Source organism: Rhinolophus ferrumequinum, chromosome 24, assembly GCF_004115265.2.
Source record: "Rhinolophus ferrumequinum isolate MPI-CBG mRhiFer1 chromosome 24, mRhiFer1_v1.p, whole genome shotgun sequence".
NCBI lineage: Eukaryota > Metazoa > Chordata > Mammalia > Chiroptera > Rhinolophidae > Rhinolophus > Rhinolophus ferrumequinum.
The window spans coordinates 5,543,138-5,570,825 of record NC_046307.1 but is presented as its reverse complement, the minus strand read 5'-3'; the positions used below and the strand labels follow the sequence as shown (position 1 = coordinate 5,570,825).

Sequence of the window (27,688 nt, the reverse complement as noted above, 5' to 3'; positions counted from 1 at the left end):
GAAGTCCCAACAGCAACGAGGAAAAAAAAGCCCCGGCCGGCACCGCAACGCGGTCTGCGCCGCCCAACCTCGCGAGATTTGTTGGCCCGGCAAAGTCACTCTCCCAGCCACATCTCGCGAGACTAAGGTTCAGGAGAGGCTATCGGCCGGTTAGGGGTTGCGGGGAAGATGGAGTATCCCGCGTTGGGCACGGTGGAGGCCGCGGACAGCGGAGGGGCCCGGCCATACAACATCTCGGAGGAGCGGGAGGGCCGGGAACCAGACCGGCTGCGCTTCGACCGCGAGAGGGCGCGCCGCCTGTGGGAAGCAGTGTCCGGGGCCCAACCAGTGGGGAGGGAGGAAGGTGAGTCCGAGGGTCTCAGAGGCAGGAAGCCCCTAGCCCGCCTGCCCGTTTCGCGGGGAGTGGCGGAAGCCCGGGGCGAGAACGCGGACCAGCCCCCGGGTCTACGGTCACACCCCCTAACTCCTGGCCCGCCCACTTGCGTGACGCGCCGGAGGACTCCATCGGGCCCATGCCCGTGGGCCAGCTCCCCTGAAAATCGAGTCCGCGGCACCCCAAGAATCAGGGCCCCGCGTGCAAATGGTCAAGGGCCTTCTCAAGTTCAGGCCGCCAGTGCTTTCTGCCCTGCATTCTTTACCCACCAGAGCGCAGTTCTTTCCAAGCTCGTGGACTGGAATCCCTCTCCATGCCTTCTGGGAGACCCGAGACTCGTAGCCCCCTCACCGTTTCTCCCTGACTCTCCATCGTCCCAGTCTCCAGGCTCCCCCAGCCCTACTGTCTCTTGCCTCCCTACTCTCATGCCCCACACTTCCAAGGGCTCTAAAAGCCTTCTTACCCCCATGTTCCTCCTGGCCTTGGTGACTGAGCCCTGGTTTACCCGTTTTTAGGTGTCTGGTCTCTGCCAACTGGGTCCCTTTTCTGACATGGGGGCCAGGAGCCTGAGAAACAGGGACACTTCTCCGCTGAAGGTTCCCAGCTGGCTCTGCATTTTACCTGGCAGTGGTAAGATGGAGATGGAAAGAGCTGGCCTGACCTGGTTGTGTGACTCTCTTCACAGTCCTTAGCAGAGGTAGCTGCACAAAAACGGGCTTCTATGCTAATCCTATCATGTGATCTTCAGGGCAATCAGATTTCTGTAACGGTTTGTTTGCTTGCTGAGCAGCCTCTTCTTGTAAAGTTTAATATGTTGCCTGTGGGCTGATTGCCCTGTGATAAAATGGAATTTTTGACCACATCCAGGACTACATATGTTTCAATTTGGGATGGTATACAGACGTATACCCTAGTATATTTCTCCAGTTTAAAAACTAGTCTAGTCTGACTCCTAAATTATTATGTGCCCCCTCTGTCCCTCATACATTCTAACTTGTGTGGTAGAAAGTTGCACCCCGCCCCAACCTGGCAGTTTTCTTTTAATTAATTTGACAAACATTCCTGATGCCTGCTCTACTCCCAAGACTGGCTGAGCATCAGAACTACAGAGATGAGGAAAAGACTGCCCTTGCCCTACAGGAGGGACCTGTAGTCTAGTCCAGGAAGCAGACACCAAAACAGTTTCAGTCTAATGTATAGTAGGAACAGTGGAGAGGAATGCCTAAGAGTTGGGGATGCACAAAAAGAGGAAGTGACCTTTGTCCTCAACCCAGCAGCTGTGTGCTGGAAAGTGAACTGTCTCTTTCCGTGTATATGAATGTACAGTGTCGCTTACAACCCAGTTCATTTCCCTACTCTCTTCGCTTTTGCAATATTTATATGAGGTTTAGGTAGATACCTGTAACCCCAAGTTCTACTTGCTTGGGTTTTTTTTTTCCTTCTCTTAGCACTTTCATTGAGTTAGAATTTACATACCATAAAATTCACCCATTGTAATTATACAATTCAATGATTTTTAGTAAAAGGATAGTTATGTAGCCATAGTCCAGTTTTAGAATATTTCCATCACTCCAGGTCTTTTGTGCTCCTTTATTTTAAATCCCCACTCCTACCTCCTGCCCTAGGCAACCCCTGAACTGTTTTTCTGTCTCTATAAACTTGCCTTTTCTGGACATTTCATATAAATGGCAGCATTCAAATGTAGTATTTTCCATTTGGCTTCTCTCAGCATGTTTTTGAGGTTCAGCCAAATTGTAGTGTGTATTAATACTTCATTCCCTTTCATTGAAAGTAGAATTCCATTATATGGATCTTGTTTTCTTTTATCCTCTGACAATCTGTACCTTTTGGGTGAGCTGTTTAGACTATTCACATTTAATTTAATTATTGTTATGGCCAGATTTACATTTTCCATTTTGGTATTTATCTTCTTTTTGTTTTGTTCTTTTCCTCTTTTACTGGCTTTTGTGTTAAGTATTTTGCAGTGTACCATTTTAGTTCCCCTATTGATTTTTTTTTTAAGTTATTTTCCTAGTGGTGTTTTAGGGACTACAGGATGCATCTTGACTCATCACAGTCTACTTCAAATTAATACTAACTTAATTCTAGTAAAATATAAAAGCATTCCTATAATGTAACTCCTTTCCTCCCCCTCCTTTGTGCTGTTGTTGTCATATATGTCTATATATGTTATAAACCTAATTAAACATTGTCATAATTATTGCTTTATACAATGTTTTTTAAAGAAGAAAATAAGTTAGAAAAAAATATATAATGTCTTTTATATTAACCCACATATTTACCATTTTTGATGTTCTTTATTTTTTCCTCTGAATTCAAGTTATCGTGTATCACTTTCAGCCTGAAGGGCTATTTTAAGTATGTCTTGCAAGGCAGACCTGCTAGCAATGAATTGTCTCAGTCTTTATCTGGGAATGTTTTTATTTTGTCTTCATTCATAAAGGATAGTTGTTATTTTTTTTCTAATAACAGCTTTATTGACACCTGATTCATATACCATAAAATTTGTCCTTTTAAAATGTACATTTAGTATATTCACAGAGTTGTGCAGCCATCACCACTGTCTAATTTCAGAACATTTTCATCACCCCAGAAATATACCCTGTACCCATTAGCAGTCACCACTGGCAAGTGCTTAACCTTTTTTCTGTTCATATGGATTTACCTATTCTGGACATTTCATATAAATGGAATTATATAATATGTGTTCTTTTGCAACTGGCTTCTGTCACTTAGCATAAGATTTGAAGGATAGTTTTGTTGGACATAGAGTTCTTGGTTGATAGTTTTGTTCTTTTTCACTATTTTCCCCATTTTTATTTTTTTATATTAGTTTCAGATGTACAGCATAGTGATTAGTTCACTACTCTGAATATGTCTTCTGGCATTCATTGTTTCAAGATGAGAAGTCATTAATCAAATTATTCCACTGTAGATGATGAGTCATTTTTCTCTTGCTGCTTTCAAGATTTTCTGTCTTTATATTTCAATTGTTTGACTGTGATGTGTCTAGGGGTCAATCTCTTGGTATTTATTTTATTTTGAGGGTCTGAGATATTTGGATATATGGATTAATGTCTTTCTTTGGTCAAATGTGGGGAGTTTTCAGGCCTTATTTCTTCAAATATTTTTTTTTCTGCTGCTTTCTCTTCTCTCCTTCTGAGATTCCCTTATACATATGCTGGTATGCTTGATGTGTCCCACAGGTCTCTGAGGCTCTGCTTGTTATTCTTCAGTTTTCTTTTTTTTTTAATTGGGGAATATAGGGGAACAGTATGTTTTTCCAGGACCCATCAGCTCCAAGTCAAGTCATTGTTTTCAATCTAGTTGTGGAGGGTGCAGCTCACTGGCCCATGTGGGAATTGAACCAGCAACCTTGGTGTTATGAGCACTACACTAACCAACTGAGCCAACCGGCCACCCTTCAGTTTTCTTTTTCTTTCCTTCAGATCAAATATTTCTATTAATTTATCTTCAAGTTCACTAATTCTTTCTTTTGGCCATTTTGAATTTCCTATTGAGTTCCTCTAGTGAATTTTTCATTTCATTGATTGATTATTTCATTTCAGCTCCACTCTGTTTATACATACTCTAAATGGAAAACTTTTTAGGGGTGGCCGGATGGCTCAGTTGGTTAGAGCGTGAGCTCTGAACCACAGGGTTGCCAGTTCGATTCCCACGTGGTCCAGTGAGCTGCGGCCTCCATAACTAGATTGAAGGCAACAAGCTGCCGCTGAGCTGCTGGAGGGGCGGCCAGATGACTCTTTGGTTAGAGCGCAAGCTCTCGACAACAAGGTTGCCAATTCAGTTCCCACATGGGATGGTGGGCTGCACCCCCTGCAACTAAGATTGAAATCGGTGACTGGACTTGGAGCTGAGCTGCACCCTCCACAACGAGGTTGAAGGACAACGACTTGAAGCTGATGGGCCCTGGAGAAACACACTGTTCTCCAATATTCCCCAATAAAAAATAAAAAAATAAATAAAACTTTTTAGCACCACATCATCAGTGCCTTTACATTTGCTTTCTTCTTGCCCTTTTGTATGATGAAAACTTGAGCTTCTTGAGACCATCAACAATATGGATTCACAAAGTAGATGGAAGTAGTAAGGCTTTGTGACCTTATGGAGCTAACTGTCCAGTTCATTCTCATAGATCACACTGTTAGACCATACTGCCTAACCAGTCGGACCCATGGGTAGATTATATCCAGCTTCCTTTTCCTAGGATCTTTTGTTGTTCGCTGTTTTCTAACTACAGCTGTACGTAGACACCCACTACCTTCTAATAAGCCATAAGAAACAGGGTAGTAAATAGGTTTCATCCCCCCCTAAGGACCTCTTCCAGGCAATTGATGAATTTCTATAGAACTGAATTGAAGATTCTAAGGCCACATCTAGGCCCAAGGATTCGCAAGTCATTATAGATTAGCAATGTTTACCTAATAGTTGGAATATAGTTTAGTCATGTAGTAACCAGCATCCTGGTCCTAAGTCTTTGTAGGGCAACTGAAGACACCTTAATTCACCCAAAGACAATTGCAACTCAGATTGAAGTGTCTGTCATTTTGTTTCCCAAATACTACTTCCCCTAAATTTCTTAAGTTGATGAATTACCTTGCTTTCCCACACTGACTCTCTGGCCCTACTTCATTGACCCTGTAAAAATCAGCCCTGAACTTCATACTCTAAATCTCTCAGCCTCTACCCCATACAACTTCTCATTGGCTACGATACAGATAGCAATTAAGTCCTGCCAATCGGATGGCTTCTCATAAGATTTGGAAGGCAGAAATGCAACGAAGACCATATTCCTATGGCCGTTGGCTATTATTGCTATGAAGAAATGTCATGGAACTGTGAGCTATTCTACATCAGTGTTCCAGCATCCATTCTCCAGCTTCATAAGCTGAGAAGCAGGTTCAATAACAATGAAGCTTCCTATTTCCAACAAGACTGTAATGGAGGCCTCAGAGACTGTAGCTTGCCTATTGGAACAATTATGCATGGTTCCTAGAGATGTTTCTGGAGGCCCAACCTAGTCCCTTCAGCCTTTGCAATGATTTTCTAAGCACCTCATTTCCTAGATCAAACCTGTCCCACTCTGGAGAGGTAGTTGGTAGCTGGGTTAGAGTTGTATTTGGCTATCAGGGCAGCAGGGATTCACATTTAGTGCACCTTCGCAAAATTCTGACCATTCATGTAAGTTCTTTTTCCCTTTGTAGACCTTGACTTCCTCCAACCTCATGAACCTCTCATGGCTTTTCTGAGTCAGGAATTCAGGAAAGACTTGGCCGGACAGTTCTGACTCAGAATTTCGTAGGCAGTTGCAGTGACATGGTGGCTAGAGCTGAAACAGCTATGGGCTGGTGCTTCCAGGGGCTGGCGAGGCAGCTCGCTCTTTCCATCCAGGTAGTCTGAGAGCCTCTCCATGTGGTTTCATGCATGGAATAGTTTGGGCTTCCTCACAGTTTGGAAGAAAACTGCTTACATGGTGGCTGAAGACTTTAAGAGCAAATATTTACAATTTGGTTCTTTTTTATAATTTCTATGTATCTATGTTGCTTACTGGTCAGCCGGTGATTCAACAGAGTTTGTTCTCAAACACCTGGTGCCTAAGACCTCAGTTCTCTGCTGTTGGAATCTGTGTGTAAGCAGGGAACACATTCAAAGTTCAGGCCATTTTCAAGTCTTTCCAGGCTTTTACTTTCGGGCCCTTTTGCGTCTCTTCTGCACATGTGCACAGCCTCAGAGTTGGCCGGGACTTACTTGGCCCTCTTGCGTCTCCATGGCCACGCAGTCTCAGCCAGGTACTGAACCATGGCCTCACCAAGCTAATAGAGCCCTCGGCCCCTCCTGCTCACCTGCCTCTGAGATCGTCACTTCTACCACCAGTGTACCGAGCTATGCATGTTGCACACCACTCCACATTAAGTGATTGCCCCCTTCCACAGGGAAGCCATTGGTTCTCACATCCTGCCTCTTGGCACCTCCTCTGTGCTGCTGAGTGTGGGAGGGGATGAGAGCAGCCCCAGTGCCCACCATTCTCACCCGAAGTTCAGCAGGTGCACAAACACAAATGCTTCCCAGATTGTGACGTGCCCTTAGTCAACTTCCAGAATGCTGCTGTGGTGGTTTTGTCAGTTTTGTCCAGTTTTGTAGTTGCTTTTGCGGGAGGGGAGGATCTGCTGAATATGCCACAGCTGGAAGTCCCCTCCAGTACTCATTTTTATATTCAACTTCTCTTCCTCTGTCTGATTTCTAAATTTGGAGGGTCCCAAGACTCAATCCCAGAACCTGTTTCCTTTTTCATCTACACTAGGATTCTCTTTCAGTCTATAATTTTAAATATGATTGATATGCTGATGATTCCCAGTTTATATCTCCAGCTTTGACCTCTCCCTCGAGCTCCAGACCTGAATCTTCAACTGACTACCTGATGTCTCTACCCATAAGCCCGATAGACCACTCACGTTTAACATAGCCCAAAGAAAAGCCTTTAATTTCTTCTCCAAGGCTGTCTTCTTCCAGTTCTCATCTCATCTGTACAGTTTCTCAAGTTCAAAACCTAGAAGTGATCCTTGAATCCTCTCTTTCCTTCGCCACCCACCAAGCCAATCTAAGAAATTGAACGTCAGATCTACTTGCAGAATGTAATTCCAAATCCATCCACTTTTCTCTGTCTCCATTGCCAACCTGCCTCGTCCAAACTTCCATCATCTATGACCCAGGAGACTGCAGCGCCTCCTCTCTGTTCCCCCTGCTTCCGCTCTTATCCCCGTGTCATCAGTGGACACAGTGATCTGAGTAATCTTTTCCAAACATAAGCCAGATCTTGTTGCTTCTCATTGCACTTAGAATAAGATCCATAGTTCATATCATGATTTATGAGGCCTTCTGTTTATTCAGGATCTGGTAGGCCTCATGCTGTCTCTCCAACTTAATTTCCTACCACTTTTCTCTCTTCACCACTGGTTTTCTCTCCATTCCTTGAACATGCTGAGCTCATCCCTGCCTCAGGGACTTGGCGCTGTCTCGGGCTGGAACACTTTCCCCCAGACCTTGTGGCTCATGCCTCCGACAGTGTTCTTGCCCCCATTCTCTCTACCACTTTGTTTGTTTTCTAGCATTTCTCACTCTGTCACTATCTTGCTTTTTTATTTTCTTTGTATTCTGTTTTATTTGTTGATACCACCCCAGCATGAAGCCCAGTTCTGGCACCTAGAAGGCATTTTGAACACGTTTGTGGGCTGTGAGTGTACAGTCTGAGACCAGAGAGGTGCATTTCAGTCATTCAGCAGGTGTTCACCAAGCCCCTACTGTAGGTCACGTATTGTGCTGGGGATACAAAGTCGTAAATGACATGGTCCCTACCCTGTTTAGTCTTTGGGAGTCAGATTCTGAATTTCCTGGAAAAGGAACCCATCTCCTTTAATAAAACAAGATCTAGCATCTCCAGGCTTGAGGAGGTAACTGGATTCTGACTCCTGGGTACCACCTTTAAAAAGCTCTGGCCCAGATGTGTTCACAGACCCACTTACCTTGGTTCTCTGAAGCACAGCTGAGGCAGGCAAAGTCTTTCACAAAAATTTACCAAGCACTATAGGAGAAAAATGGGGAAATAAACAAGAGACCCTCAGAGGCAGAAATACAGCCAAACAACAACCCTTCTCCCCAAAAGCACTGGCATAGATAAGCTTTAGATCTTGTGAAGTAGAAAGGGGCACCTTAAAAGTTCTCCACCAAGACTCCTTCCAGGGCATCTTGACCACTTTTTGGTCCAGAGTATAAGATAAAAAAATGTGGGCTTGCCGTCTCCTCACAGTTTTCTGGACTCTGCCCTGCCTCAGTTTATCAGTGTCATGATAGAATTCATGCATTGAATGAGGTTTTACTCCCTCCCCAAAAAGGTAAGGCTTTGTTCTCCAGGCCCAACAATTAAGAACAAGTTAATATCATGGTTTCCTACAGTGGGAGTTGTGTAACATGTTAGGTGATTTTAGATGTTTCAAAGTCAAGTGAAGAACAGTGAGGAAAATTTTAACAGTTATCAGGTTTTAGATTAAGAACTATCATCATAGGTACAATATAGAAAACAGTTAATTTTCTCAGAACCACAGGACCCAGAAAATAATCTGACGATAACATTGAAATTGAGCATGTACTACCAGGAACTGCGCTAAGTGGTGTCTACGGGAAACCACACGGGAATCCCTTCTATGAGATACATGTCACCGGTACCCCCATTTTATACAAAGGAAAACTATGGAGTGGAGATAAAGTAATTTCTGTAAAATCATGCAGCTAGTAAGTAACAGCAGCAGGATTTGAACCCAAGTCGGCATGCCTCGGGAGCCCAAGTTCCTACATAATTTGTGCCACAAATATTTAGCTGGTATTAGGTAACAGTTTATGTTGACTACATAAGAAGAGGATTAATTTACCTTTCCTCATGAAGATAAAAGATCGGCACCATCTTCTAACTGGTACATATCCTCCAAAATTTCTTTTCAAATCTTCTGATTCATTCAAAAGAAAACCAATTTTTAATTGTAATGATTCCTCAGTAAATAGAAACTCACATTCTTTCCATACAAAAAGAATGTTCTAGTCTTTTAATAGTTAAGCCCCAATACAATTTTCTTTTTTTTTTGTGAGGAGGGCGCAGCTCACAGTGGTCCATGCGGGGATCAAACCGGCAACGTTGGTAGAAGCATAACGCTCTAACCAACTGAGCTAACCGTCCACCACCCCCCAACACAATTTTCTAACCAATTCTGTGTAGTTATACCAATGGAAATTTAAATAATTAGAAAATGCTATTGATCTTTTAGTGGAGCAAATTTGAAGGTTGCTTTATTTTTAATTCCACATAAAAGGTCCCATAAATAATAAAAAGATACAGAATTATTACAATAAAATTTTTAAAAGAACAGTCAGAAAATGATTCCCTTTTCAAGTCTTTCAGTCCTTCTGATTCTATCAGGAAAGAAGTCTCAGTTGGGTGTGACCATGTCATAACGCCACTCTTCACAGTCGCTGCTCTCTTACTGTTCTTTTTAAGGAAAGGTCCAAGACTGACTCCAGTATCTGACTAAAATTCTATCATTTTTATTGGTGTTTACTTAAGTTTATGGTCTAAAGATTCCTTTTTAAAAGAATTTACTTGTGTGGTGACTATAGTTAATAACTCTGTATTGTATAATTGAAGTTTGCTAAGAGAGTAGATCTGAAAAATTCCTATCAGAAGAAAAAAATTATAAGTCGTGTGGTAACAAATAGACTTATTGTGGTGATCCTTTCGCAATACAAATATCAAGTCATTTTATTGTACACCTGAAATCAATATGTTGTATCTCAATTTAAAAGTTTTCAGACTATTTAGTAAATAAAGTTGGCTTAAATAAAATTATACAGTAAGGAGTAGTGTAGGTGGTGTGAGAATATAGCATGAGTCGTGAAAGCAGTAGGGGAAGAGTGACTAAAGTTTGCTGAGATATAATAGGGTGGCATTCCATTACCCAGGGCCTGAGTTTGAGGCAGGGTTCAAAGACAGTGCTCTGGAGGCAGGTTTTTAACGCAGAGATTTTTTTATTTTCCTCTCTGTAGTGGAGCACATGATCCAGAAGAACCAGTGTCTCTTCACCAACACCCAGTGTAAGGTTTGCTGCGCCTTGCTCATTTCGGAGTCCCAGAAGCTGGCACACTACCAGGTATGCCGTTGTACCTTTAGGACTGCTTTACACTCCAGACCCAGTTCCAAGCCCCACTCCTCCCTGGCGTGTACAGTGAAGGGCAGCTCCTTCTTAGCCATCTAGGCCTTGCCTCCATGCATGTCGACCGTAACTTGAAGACTTGACTTAATTTTTCCGAGCCTCATTTCTCCACCCAAATCAGGATCATTATACTTACACCTTCCATTGTAGCTTATATAGTAGAAAGGACGTGTTTTGGCTTTAAATAGACCCGAGTTTGAATCACAGCTCTGCTACTCATCTTGGGCAAGAAACCTCACCATCTTCAGCCTGTTTCCTTATCTACAAGATAGAGATGATGGTAATTTTCTCATAGATTGTGAAAATTAAATTTGACGGCATGTAAAGTAACTTGAACAGAGTAAGGACACAGTAAACTAGGTTTCTTCCCCCACCATCTCTGCTCAAAAGTTTTGTGAGGATGAATCAGGTGAAAACCTAGTTGAGTGTTTTGAGTGCCTTAGATGTAAAATGGCATTTGGCTATCTTTGATCTTTTTCCTGGGTTCTTGCAGAGCAAAAAACATGCCAACAAAGTGAAGAGATACCTAGCAATCCATGGAATGGAGACATTAAAGGGGGAAACGAAGAAGCTAGACTCAGATCAGGTAATCCAGCTGCCATGTTGAGACCGCTCGCTTCCTGATGAAGCCAGCAGGCAGGTTGGTGCGGTGGAAAGAGCATGGGCTTTGAGTCACTGACGTGGCTTCAAATCCCAGCCCTGTCGTGTGACTTGAGCAACTCTTATTACTTCTCTGAGCCTTGATTTCTTCCTCTATAAAAATGAGGATGCTAATATCAACTACAATTTAGGATTTTTCCAAGCTAGAATGAGGGAAGGAAAAAGCACCCAGCACAGAGCCTGGCACATAGTAGGGGCTCAGTAAATGGAGCCGTTGTGATTTGTTGGAGTAGGACAAGAAGCTGCCCATTCCCTACTCAAGGAGACAAAGTGGAAGGAAGCCAGGCTGCGGCTTCCTTGAGATCAGGGAAAAGAGCTGAGTTCAGCACTGGACTGTTTTGAATAAACAAATGGAAGGAACCCCTTTCCAGGTGCCTGCTCTGATAGATTTGCTTTTGGCTTGAAAGTCCTGCGAGAATTATGCGGAAACAACCCCAGTCCCTTAGGGGCACCATAATTTTTGTTCCATGGGAGGCTCTGTAAATGTCATAGGGTAAGAAATCAGCAGACTAGGGCCCAGTGCCAGCTCTGCAGCTTACTGGTTGACCTTGGGTAAATTACTTACCCAGGCTATACTTCACCCATAAAATAGAGATAGTAATTCCTACCTCGTAAGAGTCTAATAAAGTAAAATTCCAATTTCTAGTGGATACTCAATGAATAAGAGTTTGCAAGCTGTGCCTCCTACTGTAGTGACCACCGGTTTGGAAGGGCCGTGCTCATCCCTTCTCCAGTTCACTGGACTCATTCCTGATTGCCCCTCTTATGATTCAGGATTCAAAATATAGGATCAACTCTGACCCTGGGCACATCACTTCACCTCTTTGAATCTCAGTTCCTTCAACTCTTGGAGTGGTCCGGTAGTTCAAATAAGATCACAGGCTCCTCTCCACCCCCCAATAAAGAATTATGCAGCCCAAAACGGCCATAGTGCCAAGGTTAAAAAATACTGTCTTAGAATGAATACTCTTATCTAGAGATCAGACCTTCTCGGAGAGAGGCTGGGAGCCCTTACTATAGGCTTGAAATACATTGTTTTCTAGTAATCATAATCAGATAAAACCCAGTGATTTGCTTGTTCAACAAACCCTGACCACCTGCTGTGTGCCAGACTCCAGCAGGTGCTAAGGATAGGAAACAAGGTGAGTCCAACAGTCCATGCCCATACGCTGCACTTTGGTTTCCCAGAGTCTCCCAAGCTATGACACTGTCAGTTTAGGATGACAAGCGGTATGATAGAGACTCCGGGAGTACAGAGGAGGAACAAGGTGAATTCTTCCTGGAATACTCACACAAAGTGGCTCGATAATTGTTTATTGAATGATTTTCTTAAGTAAAAGTCTCTCAGAAGAGGTGACACTTAATCTGGGCCTTGAAGACCAAGCAGACGTATGCCAGGCAGGAAAGGAGGGAAGATCATTTTAGGCAGCAGGGAAGCAACAGAGAAAAAAGTGGGGAATGGTGAGTGGAGAGCCTGGGATGAGATAGCTGGAGGAGAATCCAGAAAGGTAGGTTGGGGTAGTCTGAGAAGGGGGCCCGGAATGCCCATTCTCCTGAGGGCAGTGGGGAACCATGGAAGATTTTTTGGCCGGGCAGTGGTGTGATCAGACCTGTGTTCTTTCTCCCACCCAGAAGAGCAGCAGAAGCAAAGACAAGAACCAGTGCTGCCCCATCTGTAACATGACCTTTTCCTCCCCTGTCGTGGCCCAGTCGCACTACCTGGGGAAGACCCACGCAAAGAACTTAAAGCTGAAGCAGCAATCCACTAAGGTGGAAGGTACTGGTTTTCCTGAGTAGTGCTATATCGGGACCCCTCCCGTCCTCAGGGCGCCAATGCCAGGTGCTCCCAGAAATGCTCACTGGGGCCACAGACTTGGAGAGGTTGAACTATTTTTTGAGAGTCCTTAAAAATATGAAAGCAGACCCTGCTTCGTTGAAATACAGCCTCAGAGTTGTGCTCACCTAACCTCCCTTTCTTTGGTGACATCAGTTTTTCTCTGTAGAAGTTTCTTAGCCCTGAGCTGTGGGCCTGACTAATGTTATAACTCAGGACTGCCAAAGTGCCCCCGGCCATGCACACCGTGAGAGCCTTCCACCTCCACCTCTCCCGCTTAGATCTTTCCCTCCCAGCAGCCACTTGCCCTTCTTACCACGTGTGCCAGGTTAAAAGCTAAATCCTCCTCTTTTTCATGTACTCAGGTTATGCCCTGCTCACTTTAATCATCAAAGTTGCCTGTTCTCAAGACAGGGATTTGCCTTTCAAAGTTGAATACTTCAGTGCTGCCACTCCTGCCCAGCAAGCTGTGTTTGCAGTTGCCATGAACTCATTTCCAGCACAGTGACTTCTAAAGGAGCCCCTCTATCTTGTCACCACTGGGGCCCTCACTTTCATCTCATTAACTCCTGGCTTGCTGGGATTTTTAACCTCTGCTAACTGCAGTTATTCAAGAGTGAAAGTTCTTTGATCTTTATTTCATTTTTTCTTGGTGATTTTTGCTTCTCTCTTCACTTTGGAGCAAGAAGTAGACTACACTATCTCTAATACTTATTATCCTTTTTTATATTACTGTATTATGAAAACAAGACAACAATGTTTTGGAAGGCTTTGAAGATAGAGTTTTAAAAACTCACTCAATTACACCCTCTTATCACACCCAAATCTAGTTATTTATGCTATGAAACAACAGAATATGGACTTTGAAGTCACAGATGACCAGGTTTAAACCCCTGGGCTGCTGTTTACCATCTATATGACTTGACTTCTTCATGCCTGAGTGTCCTCACCTATAAAATGTTGATAATACTATCTACTTCATAGGTTGTGAGGATGAAGTAATGTATGTAAGGAACCTGGGACATAGTAGGTGCTCAGTAAATGACAGCTGCTGTTAGTATTATCACCACCCTCAGGAAGGACAGTGAGTAGAACACCCCCTCCATGGAGCTCAGTAGCTGACCAGACGTCCACCACCTGGAGCATGTCATTGGCTTGCTTCTGGTTGGTTCATGAGTAAGCTATGCTATTACTAATTGCTTTTGTTTAAAGCCAGTGTTGGTACCATTCATGGTACCAGAAAGATTAAACATTAGGCCAAGAGAAACCAGCTTAAGAACAGAACTTTATAAGATCACTTCTCTTGAGCTTTATATGGACTTACCTTTCTATAAATGGGAAAGTTCTCTGGAATATACCTGGTCCCAAAGACTCCATATGCATGAGTTTATTTTCCATATCCACTTTCGGCCTTTGCCACACACACATATGTTTTCATGTTGTAGTCATCGTGCATGTGTCCTGTTTTTACTTCTCATTTAATTTTGTAGTTTAAGCACATTTTTATGTTATTACATGAGTTTATACCTGTGTTTCTCAAATTAAACATTTTTTTAATGCAAAAGTAATACAAGCATGTTGTAGAAAATATGGAAAATATAGATAAATGGAAAGAAAAAGTACCCATGATTTTACCATTCAGAGATAACCACTGTTAACATTTTGTAGTACTGGTTCTCCTGTAATCTTTTGTTATGTGTACACATGTATATCTGTATGTATATCTGTTTTATGTATAGCTAGATTAAATCCATGTATATGTGCATATAAACATAGAATACTTTAAATAACCTTACTATTTTTATAAAAACGATGCATACTCATTATGAATAATTCTAATTCAAACAATGCATAAGGGACAAAGAGGAAAGGAAATTATCACCCAGATCTTACCACCAACACTGTCAATATGTTGGTAACATTTCAAAATACCAGTACACACATATGAACTGCGTATATATTTTCTAACAATGATATAATCATATTGTGTGTATAATTTTCTTTTATGCCCTTTTCATTTTAATATAACATTTGTACTTCCTCATGTTGTTAAAAACTTTCTCGTGAACATTTTTAATGACTATGTAATATCCCATCATACCACATTTAACCATTCCTCTAAAGTTTTCCTCCCTCGCCTTTTTGGTATTTATAGATAATGCTACAGTAAACATCCCTATAGAATACTCTTTCCATATTTCAAGCTGTTTCCTGAGAGAAGATTCCCATAGCTCTCATTTTTATTGGATGTCCTTTAAGTGGTTCCTCTAACTTGACTTAACCATTCACTTCTGATGCTTCTCTTCCGTATCTTTTAAAGAATGACCTTTATGTCTTAACAACCATTATTATCTCTTTTCTGATGTCAAAAATCTACATTCATTGTAGAAAAGTTGAAAATACTGAAAAGCACCCTTTTACTCTGTGCTTTTGGTCTTTTCTCCATGCATCACCAGTATGTTTTTTGTTGTTATTTACAGAATTGAGGACATAAGAAACAGATTGCTGTATAACCTTTTCTTTTTAACTCAACACTACATACTGAATATTCTCTCATATTATTAAATATTCTACAACATGTATATTACTTTTCAAGTGACTTGCTGAACAATGGCCAGGGAAATTGAGGTTCCCTGTACTGGAAAATCACTGTGGGGAAAGCCAGCAAGTTTCTTCTGGCTTGCTAAAAGTCCTCAGAATGTCCCCCACTGAAGTGGCACAGAGCTGAAAGAGCGTCTGAGCCATCTGTGAGTGCTGCTGAGCCCCACCCCGCACCACTCGTGCGGGTTCTAGGCCACATTTTTTAAGCAGTGGCTACTAGATTGACAGCATCCCAGCCATGTGGACTCATTCGTGAGCCATGGCATCTACCAGCCAGCAGCATGGCCTGCAGTCAGCATTAGAACATCTGCTGATCCACGGGTGACTTTAGCGTGTGCCCCTCCCAGGCTCTGATGAATGGAATTCATTGACCAAAGCCAGGGATTTTTGTAAGGGTGAAAGCATGAGTCGTACCTTTCAGGTCTCCCTGCCACTCTGGCAGCCTGGCGTAGCAAAGAGGGCATGGTCTTTAAGGGTCACACAGACCCAGGTTCACTCACTAGCTGGGTGATCTCAGGCAAGTTATCTCACCCGTGAGCCAGTTTTCCTCTATAATGTGGCAAAATGATACCTGCCTGATGGACTAGTTCTGGGACCGAAGGAGAAAAAGTACATTACAAAGCGCGTAACCAAGTGTCAGCGGCATCCTCTTCTTCCTGTTCAGCCCCAAAAGGCCTCCCAGTACGGCTGCCTTTTTTAAATGACTTCCAGGACCTCAGACCCTCAGTTTGTACGTCTGTGCATTGGCTCCCGGCTCCGTACTGGGGTACTGTGAGGATGGCAATAAAAAACCCAAACTTCTTGTCCCACTTGCCGTGACATTCTGGGGAACTCCGAGGGATAAAGACGGCAGGCATGTCCATGTCTAGTCTGTTGTAATTTGGCAACTTGATAGCGGAAGCGTATGAGAACATCAGGAGTCATGTGCCTAAAGTAGTTAAAGCTGGTGAACAAAGTAGCTCCCCCAAATCTTTCCAGTTTCCCCAATTAGAGAAGGCTTTCACCGTGTGATTCACACCTACAGTGCCACATCTGCAAGTGTGATTAGCTAGTGACCAGCCTCCCTTTGCATTCAGCATACTCGAAAGTCTGGCATCTTCTGGGTTTTTTTCATTGTTTCTGTTTAAACTCTCTCGCCGCAGCTCTGTCGAAACGCCTTACAAACCCTTTCCTTGTGGCCTCCACCTTAGCCCTGCACCAGAATAGAGAGATGATAGACCCAGACAAGTTCTGCAGCCTCTGCCACGCGACTTTCAACGACCCTGTCATGGCTCAGCAACATTATGTGGGCAAGAAACACAGGAAACAGGAGACCAAGCTCAAACTCATGGCACACTACGGGCGGCTGGCAGACCCTGCTGTCACTGACTCATCAGGTAAGGGGACCCGGCTCACACCCAGAGCTGGCTCAGGGCAGGACCCCTGGGGCTCCCGGGCCACAGGGCTATGCTTTTCCTCCTTAGGTCTCTGAAGGCAGGCATGGCAAACTCAAATGCCTGCAGAAGCCAGACGGGAAATTTAACTAAGGGAAAGAGCCAGGAGGGAAAATGGTCAGCAAAAGAGTGGCGTGCCTCTCCTAGCCAGCTCTAGCCAGCTTTCAGTTTTTCAAAAGAATCTAGAAGCCAGATTTCAATAAGAATTCTCCTGACTTTTACATGTGCAACTAAACTTTTTAAATGTGCAACTAACTTTTAAATTTTAAACTTTTTAAACCCTTTGTGAATCAAATCTGTATGTAAGCCAGATTCGGGCCAAAGGCCACCAGTTTGCACCCTCTGATTCAAACTCCATGTCCTCCACATTCCTTGTGTGACGGCCTCAGCAGCCAGGTTGTAGCAGGGCCCCTCCTGTCCCAGCCGCTGAGGCCTGTGTCCCTGGAGAGTAAGGCCAAGGAGACCGTTCTGACTCCGAATATTAGCAACTCCCCTGTGCTCACGAGGCCCGTCAGCATCACGGGAGTGAGGAGCTCTTCCCATCACATAGGAAGGGATGGGGAGAGAGGAGAGATGATTGTGTTCTCTTTCATTCACCCGGTCAATATTTATTGAGCACCTACTGTGTTCCCTCACTGGGGTACAGTAGTGACCAAGACTGAAACGGTTCCTGTCCCGTGGAGCCTATGTAGACGTCAGTGTTGGACCCCAGGCCGTACAGATGCAGCATCAGACACTCAACACTTGAAGCCCCCGGGGCCTCCAGGTGGAACGGCTTGGCCTCAGGAAAGCTACTGCTCAGTCATGTGTGCTCTTCCCACAGTCCTGGACAGGTGAGCACCCAGACAGATGCCGCAGACGCGCCAGACCACATATGGGCAGGGGAGGGCTCGTGTGTCTCCAGCAGTCCTCCAAACCCCAAAGCAGCCGCACAGCACGGCCGTCCTGGGCCAGTACTGACACCGCTGACATTGTGCGCAGGGGGGCTCAAGCAGGGTGCCAGGCATTGCTCCTCCAATGCCATTGAAGGACGCTGCTGCCTTACAAACCTCTTCAAAATTAGAGAGGGGCAGCTGGCATTGACGTACTGTTCCCACGTGCAGGCAGTGCCTTTCCCAGTAACCTGGTCAGTCCCAGATGCCGAGGACTCTGGAAACCTCAGAATGAAGCTCCTCAGACCCCTGCTTCACGACACCCTCCTGTGTGGGCCTGTGACTGCTAGGAACAACATGGGACCCAGCTGGCTCGACCCAGGGCACTGTGGTAGCTGCGGCTCCTTTACGCAGCCCTGCCCTGGTCATTCCTCATTATCTCTTGTCCACTAGCAGGACTCAGGCACTGCAATGTTTGGGGCTGCTTATCGTAACTTGTATCCATTCTGTTCTTTTATCTCAAGCCAAAGCCTTTCTGTATCCACCAACCTCCATTTGTCTAAGGCTAAATTACATTTGTAATCCTAAAACTGTAGCCTTGATCGTTTTTTCTTGCTGAAGGCATCTGACTACTTTAAAGATCAGCCAAAATCTGTAATGAAAACCTAGGCAGAGAGGCAGGAAGGAGTGTCACATGCCCCTTTGATATTAATATATACATTATAATTTAATCCCCACAGCAGTCCTATAAATAGGCATGATTTTCCCACTTCACAAACACAGAGGAGACTCAGAGTGACTCACTCCAGGACGTACAGCTGCAATGACCTGATGTTGATAAGTGACAACATCACTATGGGTCTCTGGCTCTGTCTGGCACCAAAATGTACACTCCTGCCTCCTGCCTGCAGCTCCGAGTATACCTGACAGGAGGCTTTTTGGGTGCAGGACATCAGCAGAGGCATTGAGCCCACTCTGACCCCTTCTTACTCACAGAGGTGGGGTGATGACCTGTGGTATGCAGGCAGTGACGTCAGCTGACAGGGATTCTGCCTTAGCGGAGGATTGAGGTTTATCAGCGGCCTGACTCTTCCCTACGTCAGTAGAGGCGTGTTCGTTCTTTCTTCTGTTCCATCGGTCGTGCTACACTTGCCTTAGGCTAGACGTGCTCGCGTGTAATTACCGGATTTAATCCTCACAGCTACTCTGTTGTGCAAGTGTGATGCCCCCATTTTACAAATGAGGACATTAGGATCAGAAGGACGACGTGGTTTGTCCTGGGTCCCACTAGGAAGCAGCAGGGCCAGCACTGAAACCGGGTCAAGTTCTGTGTCGGGTCCAGAGAGTAGTTTCCACGGGCTCCTGGCAGGTGTCTCATGACAAGTACAGGTGTCTCATGACAAGTCTCATGAGCTGGCCCAGACAGTCCAGCTCTCTCCCACCAGGGTGGATGTGGCATCTACCACGCTGCTCAGACAAGACTTGGAGCTTGCCTTACGCGCCAGGCTTACCCAAGAACATCAAACTCAAACCGCATCTCATCCTAAGAGCACTGGGAAGCCGTTGACAGTTTCAGATCCTTGCAGCCCCCAGAGCACGCCACGTTGCCTCCGGGTTACTGGGGTCCTCTGCTTCACCCCATCACTTTCCCGACTTCGGGCCTTGCCTCCTACACAGAGCCAGTCGCTTACTCTGCCCCACGCTGATCCCCCAGCTTCTTCAACCCCTACGCATAGGACAGGTTTTCAGGTCTTAGAAAATTCAGATGTAGTCAAGAAATACTTGTTGGTCTCCTTCCTAACGTGCCAGGCGTCGTGTATGTGGTGGTAAACCTGATGGGTGCAGTTCAACTTCTCACGCAGCTTAGAGTCTATGGAGAAGACAGGCCTTGAGCAGGTAACAAGGATGACAGAGCTTAGAACAGGAAACAAATGGAACAAATGGAGTTAATCCTTATGGGGAAGCAGGGGTCAGAAGGCTCCCTAGAGGAAGGGGTGCAGTCAGTGTGGGTGGGGCAAGCTGATGCTGGGGGAGGAGGAGTGTCCATTCATGGCCTTGTGAGCCAGGGTAAGGATTTGGGCCTTTATCCTAAGGGCACTGGGAAGCCATTGGCAGTTTCAGCATTAGATCATTCTGGTTACAGGGTGGAGAGTGGTTTGGGATGGGGAGTAAGGATCATGGGGACAGAACCGCAGTGGGGCTATGGTAGTCATGCATACTGCAGAAGGTAGGAGCGCGGCTCAGATGGCAGTGAAGGAGGTAGAAGCAAATGAATGCAAGATGCATGTTGGAAGTAGAGTTGTCAGGACTTGGCCATCAAATGTGGGAGATGAAAGAAAGGAAACAGTCAGGATGGTGTACTTAGTGCATTTAGTCTTAAGCAATGAGGTGGATAATCCGGCTTGGTCAACTTCAGTTTCGGATGCCCATGAGACATCCAAGTAGAGACGTTAAACAGGCAGTTGGATATACAGGTCGAGACCTCGAACAAGACGTCTGAGTTAGAGATACTGCCATCTTAGTAGGTCAGAAACTGTTTGATATTGGTAGTTTCATATGTTTTAACCTAATAGGTGATAATTAAAGTCAAGGGAATGAATAAGATCCCTTAAGAAGTTTAGAGAGAGAAGAGCTGAGGGTCTAAGATTGAGCTCTCTGGAAATTTGGAATGCCAGTATTAATAGTGGAGGTTAAACAGGAGTTAGCAGGAGACTGAGAGTGTGCATGCTGAAAGCCAAGGGCGAGAGACATTGAAGAAGGGAGGAGTCACCAGTTCTGTCAGGGGCTGTTGAGAGGCCAAATATGATGAGGCCTCATAAGCATCCATTTTGTCCGTTACATTTAGATACAAGGAAGCCACCATCGGCCCTGGAAAGGGCGTGTGCGAATGGGTGGGGATGGAGGGATAGGTTGCAAACTAATTGAAAGGCAGGGAAATGGAGAAGCAAGTGTAGACAGGTCTTTCAGAAGCCTTGGCAGTAAAGAAAGGTGATACAGGTGCTTTTCCAAATGAGCCAGATGTTTAAAAATCAGCTCTAGTGATGTAAGATTCATAAAATCACACAGGTAAACCAGAATATCAAACATGTAAGACGAAAAGCAGATGAAAATTTATGTGTGGGTACTTGTTTTTCAGAAGCAACAGTGAATTCTGCAATTGCCCCAAATAATGATTTGAATCTAGCTTACAGATCAGCAGTGTACTGATGTCTTGTACTTCGCAGGGGACACAGGAGAGTCCAGAGAGGTGTGCTACAGAGGGAAAAACGGGGGCTTCAAGGGCCAGAGGGCAAATCCCAGCTCTGACCGCAGATCAACCACTTAACCTCTCTGGGTCTATTTCCTGCTCTGAAAAATGGAGATAAACACCTATCTTGCAGGGTTGTTGTAAGAATCCAAAGGTATAAATATCCTGGCATGGTGCCTGGTGCTCAATAGAGAATAAAATGGGCTGTTGTAACCTGGGCATCAGTAACTCTTCACCATTGGTGGTTGTCACCCCCACACCAGCCCCAGGTCCCACTCCTGACCTTGCGGAGAGAGTGGTTCTGCTGGTCTGTTATGCATCTCTTCCCTGTTAGTGTTGAACCATGAATTCTGGCCTTAACTGTCTAAAAAGGACCTGAATTCTGATTGCAGTAATTTTCCCCTTGAGTGCATTAAAGGGATGCATCTTCCAGGAAATACCTGAAGACACAAGGGAAATAAACATAGTGGGAGCTTTGTCTGGCTTATTGGGGTACAGGAGATTGTTGGTGTTCTCAGCAGCTGCAGCTGCCGTGGAAGGCTGCTTAAAAGATACTCCCCTCTTTGCCAGCATGACTCATGGAACCCATCAAAGTGAAATAATAATAGTGATAAAAGCTCACATTTGTTAAACACTTACTTTGTGCCAAATGCTTTTCTTTGAATCATTACAATAACCTTATGAGATTAATACTGATATTAACCTCATTCTGTATGTAGGGAACCTGAGTCTCAGGGAAGCCCTACTTTTACAAATGAGGAAACCAAATCTGAGAGAGGTTAAGGAACTGGTCTGTGGTCCTACAGGTAAGAAACGCTAGAGCTGGGATTCGAGCCTAGGTGATCTCACTGCAGAGTTATGAGAATGAGGGTGGCGGATGATTTGAAAGGTTTAAGAGCCAGAAGAGCCCTTGAAATCATGTTGTAGTGCATGGCGTGTATCAGGCACGTGGTAAATAATAGCTGCTTTTTATTGTAGGCATTATGGTTACCGAGTTGTGGTATAAGTGGTTTATAATTGAGAAAAGCTGAGGATCAGAAAGGAGAGGGTTTAGCCAAGGTCAAATGAAGGCAGAGCCGGGATTCCCGACCCACCATGTCCTGGCTCCTGAATCTCTGTGCTGGACCACGTGGAGAAAGGCCACTGCGTCACTGGAGCAGGACTGGGAGGGAGACAGAGCGTCTGTGAGCCTCAAGGAAGAAAAACAGATTGATTTTTCATAGTGGGTATTCCCACTAATTACTGATATTACAAGCCGAGGAGAGGGGCATTTTTCCAGAGCTCTCAGTGAAGGACATCCTTAATGAGGCCACTTATCAATCACGGTGGAAAAGACAGTTACACCAAATATCACCGCTTTGTGCCTTCAATCTTTTATTTACTCAATAGACAGCTACTCTGGACCAGGCTCGAGGCTGGGACTGGGGCACAGAGGGGAATGAGGAGCACGTCGGCACGCAGCACACGCCCCCCGAGCGCTGAGGCCTCTGGGATTCTCGTCAGGGCCAACCACCTGACCTCACCCACCCCTCCGTCCTCAGAAGGGCATTTGCATGCACTGTCAAAAGCAGCAGTCCCAGGTCCCTTCTTACTGCATAACTAAGCATCTTGACTTTTACGTGTGTTTCAGCCGGGAAGGGCTACCCGTGCAAGACGTGTAAGATAGTGCTGAACTCCATAGAACAGTACCAAGCTCACGTCAGCGGCTTCAAACACAAGAACCAGTGAGTAATCATCCTTTGAAGTCAAGCGTCTGCAGCAGGAGCTCAGGTCTTCCGAATCAGAATAAAGCCCGGTACTCCTTGGCTAATAGGGAATCGTGGCAGCCTTTTCTCAGTCAACAGAAGATCCGTCAGTTAGCAGAAAGAAGTGTCTCCTCTGTAAGCTTTTCTCCCATCGGCTTCTCCCCAGCTGTGGGCCCTCCTGGGCTGAAAGTTTTGGTAGAAGCATAGGCGATTTCCTTGGGGGTCTCCTAAGAATACTTGGATTTCCTGGCCTTTAGCAGTCTAACTAGGGAAGCCTGTTTTCATTGGTCTAAAGACCTTAGACGTCACTGCCATCAATTCTGTGACAAGAGCTCCCTCTACAGGCCATTACCAAATATGGCCAAGGTTCTTTCCTTCATTGATCACGTTATTTATTGAACTCCGTCTGAGTGGTGGGCAAGACAGACCCAGTCCCTCCTCTCAAGACCTTACATTCTGATAGAAGACAAAAAAACTATACTTATTTTTGGTCTTGGTTCCTCCTGTAGCCCCAGTGCCCAAATCGGGGCCTGGTGCTCAGTAACCATTTGTTGAGTGAATAAAAGCTCACCTCTAATAGCTCCCCTTATTGGTACTAGCACTTCAACTATATTACCTCTAACACTCACAGCATCCCATAAGGTGAGGATAATGAGCTTTTGGTCTACAACCAGTAATTACAAATCGTGATAAGTGCTTTGAAGGGTAGAGGTGAACAGAAAGAGTTCTCTGTTCTTGATAATCCTGAAAATAACCAACATTCTTTGAGCCCAAGCAAATTCTCTCAGGCAATCCTCAAACAACCCTGGGAAGATGGGATCATTATTCTGATTTTACAGATATAGGCAACCACCATTAAAAGTGAACCTAGGAGGCTGAGCTGTAATACGCACTGAGGCTTGTCTGGCTCACAGCAAGCTCCTCCAGGGTGTCACGCTGACAAGGAGGCTAGAGCCTGGCCAGGGAGGGCCCACGTGGTTCCGTCCCTTCCTCTCAGAAGGGAACTGTGGTGTGGACAGTGTGCCACAACGTAAACTTCTGAGATGGGAATTATCCCCATTTTACAGATGAGAAAAGTGAGTCTCATGCAGACAAGTCTGCCGAAACGATTGCTTTGGCTTTGGTAGCTGGTTCTGCATTGCTCACAGCCAAATGAATTAAAGGTGGTAGTAACGGAGTGTTGGAGCAAAATGCCCTTATTCCTCTGTACTCTGCCTGGAGTCCCCTCTCCCACACTGCAGCTGGTCGTCGTCTTTGTGTGTAGACACGCCTTTCAGTGGGAGGGCTCTCAAGGTTTCTCTTAGATATGGACTTGAGACAAGCCCCAGCAACCCAGTGTGGGGCACACTTCCCGTTTAGCATACCTTCAGCCTGTGGCACCTGGACTAGTGACAGTGTCACAGACCGTCTGGAGCCAGCCAGAGCCCCATCGCAGGGCAACCCAGACTTGGAAATGCTAGTGTTGTTTACTGTTTTCTTCCAGCATTTTCCAGCTATGTCACCTTGGGTGAGTCAGTAAACCTCTGAGCCTCTAGTTCCTCTTCTGTAGGATTACAGTTTGTTAAACACGTATCGCATGTAATTCACAACAGCAGTTTTGAATTAGGACACCTCCTACCCCGTTACAACCCAAGGAACCCTAATGTCAGGTGGGTTGAGTGACTTGCCCAGGATCACATAGTTACTTGGAGTAAGACCCGGGACTCAAACCTCTGACTCCAAAGCCCGTTCTTTTCACTCTGCCACTTCCAGCTGAAGCTCATTATCCTCAGCTTACGGGATGCTGTCAGGGTTAGAGATAATGTACTTAAAGTGCTAGTGCCAGTAAGGGGAGCTAAGAGAGGGGAGCTTTTATTCCCTCAACACATGCTTATTGAGCACCGGTTATGTGCCAGGCCCTGATTTGGGCAGTGGAGCTACAGTAGGCACCAAGACCAATGCTGTTCCCCGATCCTTTGGGTCCCCCTCTGCCAGTAGAAGCAGATCCTAAAGAAATCCATAATAAGACAATATCAGGTGGTGCTAGGGACCCAGAGAGTGGGCTAGAGGGTGACAGGAGAGCCACTGTAGATTCATTGTGAGGGGGACAGGGGTCATTCTGTACCACTCGGGACGGGGCCCTGTAGGCAGAATGAATGGTTGGTACCGTGCAAAAGACGTGGGCTGCAGTCCTGAGTGTACCACACTTAAAAGCTTACTGTGGGCAGGTCATTTACACTTTCTGAACTTCAGTTTCCTCATGTGTAAAATGGGGGTGCTATTCCCCCCCTTGTAGAATTGCCATGAGGGTGAAATAGGATGCTAGAAGCAAAGTACCCAGTAAAGGAGAGAGCTGTCCTTCTTGTCACTCCCAGGCCCTGGGAGAGCTGTACTACCATTAGAACAAGCCACCTGCAGCACCATTGCAACCACCACAAACTAACCACGTACTTTTGTTCCCTCTCCAATTCCAGGTCACCAAAAACAATGGTATCACCCTTGGGCCAGATTCCAATGCAAAGACAACCTATTCAGAAAGACTCAACTACCTTGGAAGGCTAGAGGTGTTTCTATCCGGCACCCCAGTTTGAACCAGCTATGAGCCAGCCTCCCGTGACTGTGACCGTGATATGGTCAGCCCTTGGCTCCCTCTTCCTCCTTTCTTACATAGGCCTGGAGTGGGCCACAGGCGGCCTCTGATTGGTCCAGCATATCCACCCTGTTCCTCCCTTTGGAATGGGCCCTGCCCTATAGGTCAGGACAAGGGAAGCAGGGACCTTGAGAGGACTTGGGGTCTCACAGGGTGAGAGTTTAGAGGATGGCCTTCCCCCTTCCCTGGCCCTTGTGGGCCACATGTCATGAGGCTCCAGGCCTGTCTCCTCGTCAGGTCAGCTTTGGACCAGTCCCTACAGCTGAAGAACTGAGTTCTTCCTGGGCTCGAGGCACCTCCAGTGAAATTAGCGCTTTCACGCCAGACCGTGACCTAGGCGGGAAAGGGCAGATGGAAGTAGCTGCCGTATGGAAGCTTGGAGCTGTGACATTCCCCCTCTCTCCACAAGTGCAGGCTTTCCTGAGCTCGGCGCCACATGCTGGCTGGTTTTACAGGTTTCTGCCCACTATGAAGTCCCCTGGGGCGATGCCACAGTCCTGGCAAGCACTGCTGTCCCTCCTGCCCCTTCTCCACAGTTCCTGACTGGTGCTTAGGACCTGCAGCAGCTGGGGCCACGCTAGAGCTGCAGGAGGCCTCAGTGCCCTGTGTGGGGAGAGAGGGGGGCCTTTCCCCCTTTCCTCTCCTTTGTCAGACGTTCTCTGGCCCAGGTCCTGTGGGAAGGTCCCCACATGCAAGTTTCCTTGATGTGCCCTTCTGTGCCCTTAAAGGGAAATTGCCTCTTGCTGGCCAACTCGGAGGCTCATTGCTGCCCTTTGGCCCCAGCTAGCCCGCTCCTGCCCCTTGGGCAGCAGACCACCTGCCCAGGTTGCTGTGGTGCTAGCCCTCCCCCATCACCCACCGGGAGATTCCTGGCTACCAGCGAGTGGGATGGGGCCCCCAGGGAAAGAAAGCGCTGGTGCAAGTCTCCGCAGTGAGCAATCAGACGTTCCGCAGACCCCAAACCTAGACTTCTCCAACTCTACCTGTGACTTCACTGGGAGTGATTTTTCCTTGTAGCTTTCAAGCAGGAGCTGTAGGGAGGGGCACCATCCGAGGCCTGCCCCCAGCTGCTCTCATGGCCGCCTCGCCTGTGAAATGCCTTTAGTATCGTACGTGGGTGTGCAGCTGTGTGCTTATGCTCTGTCTTTGGTCACTGAAGCATCTAAATAAAGAATTTCTCCCATGAGCCAGACTACAACTTAACAGACCTGGGATTTGGGACCATATTGCCGTTGGATCCCCCTCACCACACTCAGACTCCCGGGGTCCTAAATACTGTGCTTAGGAGTTGGCACAGAGAGCGACATCTAAATTGCGTGGCAACCCTGTGGAAGTCTTCCCGGGTGCTCTAAACTCTACAACCTCTTCCCTCGTCCAGCTCCTCGTGATGGAGGCCTTGTGGAGGTTTGAATGGTAGTCTGCTTTGCTTGAGAGGATTATTCTGGCTGCTGTGTGGAGAAGGAAGTTCGGGGAGCAGGAAAGGAGATAGACATGGAGGCCGCCTAATACGGCTCTCTGCAGGCTAACCCCTTCCGGGCAGAGACCGCACCCCATTCATCTCCACTGCCCTAGTACTGAGTGAGGCTCCTGAACTGTTTATTGAATGAATGGATGAACGAACGAATGTGGATGCCTGAGGAGAGATGGCCTTTTCCCGCCTCGCTCTTACACAGCAACACGTCTGTTCCGTGGGGCTCATCATAGGCCTGGTCATTCTTGGAAGAACCTTTTCTATGACCCAGAAATGAGCTGGGAAAGGAGTGAGTTTAATGGCTTCAGAAGTCCTTCGTCCAGCCTCTGGTTCAGACAGCCAGATCTGAGGAAGGTGCCCAGGCGGCCTCAGCTCCTGTTCTTCACCCAGTAAGCTCTTCTCAGGCACCTGCCATCCGGAAGAGACCCTCCACGGCCCCCAGGGCGGGTTCTTGGCTCTCAGCGTCCAAAGCCCAGACTGCCTCAGCAGTTTCCCCAGAGTCCTACCCGCCAGGATGTCAGAATCAGCCCTACCTACCAGGCGAGGAAGTGAGGGGCAGACAGGCGGGTGGGCAGTCATACCATGCCATACCCTTGGCCTGCAGGACCTCTTAGTCTGGATTCAGGAGTGCTGGCCATCTGTGTGCCCAGCCCTGTTGGCCCGAGGACACAGGGATGAACACGATTTCTTGGGGCGCTCACACACTGGTAAAGACCATGACGGCGGTGGTCACGTGGCATGGTGGAAATGCGCAGTATGGTATGGTATTGTGGGAATGCCCAGGATGCAGCGCTGACTCAGCAAGGGTATGAAGAGCTGGCGCCATTGGGAAACCAGCATTTGATCTGCATAACAACCTTTTGAACTAGGTGATGATACTCCGTTTTACAGAAAAAGAACAAAGCTCGAAGAGATGTAGGGATTTGCCCAAGGTCTTGCCACTAGTAAGAAGCAGCAAAATGGGGAGTGGAATCCAGTTCTCTAGATTCCTAGTCCAGAATCCTTTCCACACAAGGACCAAAGTCC

The 27,688-nt window shown here is 46.1% G+C and overlaps 1 protein-coding gene across 3 annotated transcripts; it reads left to right on the top strand.

Annotated features, from left to right (window-relative positions):
• The first annotated feature begins 138 nt into the window (after positions 1-138).
• ZNF346 (zinc finger protein 346) lies at positions 139-26,377 on the top strand. Of its 3 annotated transcripts, none has more exons than XM_033096864.1 (7): positions 139-343; positions 10,004-10,107; positions 10,664-10,756; positions 12,463-12,607; positions 16,456-16,641; positions 22,448-22,541; positions 25,016-26,377. In XM_033096864.1, the coding sequence occupies exons 1-7, from the start codon at positions 169-171 to the stop codon at positions 25,101-25,103; spliced, it is 885 nt and encodes a 294-aa protein (XP_032952755.1). In that variant the 5' UTR covers positions 139-168; the 3' UTR covers positions 25,104-26,377. The 3 variants fall into 3 exon arrangements, with proteins under 3 accessions (XP_032952755.1, XP_032952754.1, XP_032952756.1); XM_033096863.1 differs by having other exon boundaries at positions 16,408-16,641; XM_033096865.1 differs by lacking the exon at positions 10,664-10,756 and having other exon boundaries at positions 16,408-16,641.
• The last annotated feature ends 1,311 nt before the right edge of the window (positions 26,378-27,688 follow it).

Excerpts from the sequence above, each read along its gene's own strand:
- ZNF346 (XM_033096863.1), top strand. The coding sequence starts at position 169 with ATGGAGTATCCCGCGTTGGGCACGGTGGAGGCCGCGGACAGCGGAGGG. Across the intron at positions 16,642-22,447 it reads TGCTGTCACTGACTCATCAG|CCGGGAAGGGCTACCCGTGC; the intron begins GTAAGGGGACCC and ends CGTGTGTTTCAG. Across the intron at positions 22,542-25,015 it reads GGCTTCAAACACAAGAACCA|GTCACCAAAAACAATGGTAT; the intron begins GTGAGTAATCAT and ends CTCCAATTCCAG.